Consider the following 3,399-nt stretch of genomic DNA (forward strand, 5'->3'; position numbering starts at 1 on the left):
GGTTGCGTTAACATGGGAGAAGCAATGGTAATTTTTCACGTAGGGCCGAATTATGTGCAGTGCTTTGCGGTATGGAAATACTTTGATGAGTGAAGGTTACTAAATGTAGAGGCAGAAGGACCGCCTGTGTTTCGCTCCAAGAAGAATAGACAGATCACCAACAGTGGTGGACACCCCAGAGTTAGCACTGAAGTTGACTGACTGCGTCTGGCGTTTGATGGTTGTGGGGTGCATTTCACTCCACTCCATTTGTTTTTGGTGGCGTTGTTTCGTCAACATCCCAATCTTCGCCTTTCAACATAACACCCACTGGTCAATTGACCAGCAAACTCAGTTTGTTGTTTTTTCTTCTTTAGATTCCTCTCGCAACCCATAATTTGCAGCTTGCTGCTGTAACATGACTTTCCTCGTACCATAATAGAAATTGGTAACAGCTAAAATGATAATTGAGATTCGGCCCTGCCCCGGAACCTGCAACATGCGTGGGTATAAGATATAATTCTATCTTCAACCCATCTGTAATATAGATTTGGAAGCATATTAATGGGTAACTGGGTGCATCAAATTATTCGGCCTTTCAAGGAGGTCTGGGATCGTATACAGAAAAGACTCCACGTTGCTCACAAAAAGAGTACGTAGTGCTCTGCTTCACATTGCACACAATATTTATACAGCACAATCCATGTTGATGGTTAAATACATTGTTACTATAGTACATTGTTGTTCAGATATTGTAGGTTGGTTATGGGATGATTATGCTGCTCTGTATATTGCTGTTCAAATATTGTAAGTTGGTTATTGGTTATGGGGTGATTATGTTTGTGTCATTGTATTAGTTAGAGACTTGTTGTAGGTTTGTTGTTTATTTATTGTAATTTGGTTATGGGACGATTATATTAATGATGTGATTAATTAGAAAGACATTCTCATATACAATTATGTTTATTTATATATTATTATTTGTCTATTATATTAGATTGGTTATGAGATGATTATAAATATGTTATTGAGTTGATTATATTCCAATAATATGTTTTTTTTTTTAAGTTGTTATGATATTTATATGTGAAAAAAGTTAATTTAAGAATGATCAGAAATAGCTCTTTCTGTTTTCATTAGTCTTCAGAATCCATCTCAATGAAATATATGTTTTCTTTTTTCTTTTCATTAATCCACTTGAATCCATTTCATCAGTCTTCAGAATCCATTTCAATAAAAAAATATATCCTCTTTTTTTCATTAATCCACTGGAATGGAATCTAGACATTCTGTCTATATATTAAGGAAAAATCGAATTTCTTGAAATACCAATCCTAACCAATGTTTGCCGGTAAATGTTCAAGATTTTATTTACAAGGTTTGTGTTTCATTTCCGGTAAATGTTCAAGATTTTATTTACAAGGTTTGTGTTTCATTTCTGGTTTTGTTTGTATCAAAGATAGCTTAAAAGAAGATTTCTGTTATCTGATGAGTGGAGTTCAACTACAAATGCAAAGTGAAAAAGAACAATGAAAAATTAATAACGATATTTCTAACTGCTAAACTCTGAATATTAATTACAATGCTTGTCTGCTAAAGAATCCTTCCTAATTACAGTGCTTTCATTTTTGAAACAGTTGTGAGAAATATTGAGATTGTATATCCCACACTACAAATACCATGTGTTATTGGCTGAGAGATGTCAAATTTCTCTGTATGCAGTCCCATTGCAAAATTCCTTGCTCAGTTTTATAATTTTGTTGGTTAGATTATGGTTTTGATATCAATATAGATTATGATTTTGATACCAAACTATCACAGTTAAACCCAATATGATTTTTAAGCCATATGGTCTTATGTGACACCACTTTTCAGTATTCTGTTTTTATTTATGAAAAAAAAAATGAACAAACAAAATAGAGGTGGTTTATTTTTTGTTTATTTATTTTTATTTATATACTTAGAAAATTATCATAATTTACTTGTTAAATTAGTAATGAGGACAGTTATACTGGCTGCTACCCACTAATTCAATTTGACTCATCATGATAGAGGCACCATTATTCAGAGAAGTCAGTGCCACCTCGAATGACCCTTCTTAATAGGGCATGCTTTCACTCTTGCCAGATGCCTCTGGGTCTTGGGGAGGAAGATAAAATATTATGCAAACCAAAAAAAATTGTTTATTTATTCATTTAAAAGCTTAGTCTAATAAAATATCATTTTTTCTTATTAATTTTACTCCATTAAATTGTTTAATTTGTAAAGAGCTTTTCACATATCTAAATTCATTTATATATTCAAAATACATCACAATCCATTTCAGAACCTGGATCTAATATTTCTGTCTGCGCATAACAATTCCGTTGTGAAAACACTATGTGTTGTTTAATGCAGTGGTTAAACTAGCAAAGTTGCTTATGTTTTCAGTTGAATTGCTATGGATTACAGAGCGTGGAATTTACATTCTGTACGACGATGTAAGATCCTGTGGATACGAGGACGTGCATGTCATGTGGTCGATTCTGGTCGACTCACGATACCCAGATAATAATACTTCCTCCTCCGCTTCATGAGTCTATCAAATGCAATGCAAGGGTCTGTTACACGAAATTAGAGGCAGCCACTGGGATTTAGGGATTGTCGAACCAATAATAAGTTGTATATAAAGGAATTAGTGCATACAATTAGAGATAGTTGTTTTTAATTAATGTGAGGTTAGGGTAGGTAGGGTGAGCCTGTTTATTGGATGGAAGGAAAACTATCAATAAGATACTTATTATTATGATTAGCTTCTTATTATGATTAAGCTAAAAAGTTAGGAAATATTAATGGTTTATACGGATCAGTATATTCAGCATTGTAGGAAGATGGAGCCTTCAGGGACCTGCTGGGTGGTGTCCGATCCCTATGTGTACTGAAACATATTGGGAATGGCTTGCATGTGAACGTGTGGTCGTCATTGTATTCTATTGTACACTTGTAAACATTTTTGCAGTGAATGTTATGAGCTTCAAGAGCTATATTCTGTCCAGCTATTCTGATATTTCTTAAATTTCTTCAGTGTAAACTAATTGACTGATTTAGAATACCTAATCCAACAGAAACATTCTAATATAGCCCTCAATTAATACAGGCTGGCAGCCATGCACCTAGTCTTTCTAAATGTGTTGTAGCCATGATTTCTGTGTTTATGTTTATATTTATTGCCAGCTCATTTGACTGTTTGAACTAATGTGATTTCTGATCCACGAATTGTGCTTTCTTTCCAATATTGAATGTTAAAGTGAAGTGCCAGCATGATCTGGCATTGTCAATGTTAAAGTGGGGTTTGGTGTTAATTTTAGTTAACAGAAATGATGAAATACCACAAGATGAAACGAGAGGGGCCACAAACATTTGAACATTAATGGTAGGTAC

The 3,399-nt window shown here is 33.8% G+C and overlaps 1 protein-coding gene across 1 annotated transcript; it reads left to right on the forward strand.

Moving 5' to 3' along the window:
- Nucleotides 1–329: 329 nt before the first annotated feature.
- LOC149157169 (uncharacterized) lies at nt 330–2,963 on the forward strand. The gene is made up of 2 exons (XM_089445583.1): nt 330–631; nt 2,431–2,963. Exons 1-2 carry the CDS (start codon nt 544–546, stop codon nt 2,553–2,555), a joined length of 213 nt encoding a protein of 70 aa, XP_089301709.1. The 5' UTR covers nt 330–543; the 3' UTR covers nt 2,556–2,963.
- Nucleotides 2,964–3,399: the final 436 nt, after the last annotated feature.

Source organism: Pinus tabuliformis, chromosome 9, assembly GCF_031772625.1.
Source record: "Pinus tabuliformis cultivar Carrire ecotype Pingquan chromosome 9, CPIR1, whole genome shotgun sequence".
Classification (NCBI taxonomy): domain Eukaryota; kingdom Viridiplantae; phylum Streptophyta; class Pinopsida; order Pinales; family Pinaceae; genus Pinus; species Pinus tabuliformis.

Excerpts from the sequence above, each read along its gene's own strand:
- LOC149157169 (XM_089445583.1), top strand. The coding sequence starts at position 544 with ATGGGTAACTGGGTGCATCAAATTATTCGGCCTTTCAAGGAGGTCTGG. Across the intron at positions 632-2,430 it reads CCACGTTGCTCACAAAAAGA|AGCGTGGAATTTACATTCTG; the intron begins GTACGTAGTGCT and ends TATGGATTACAG.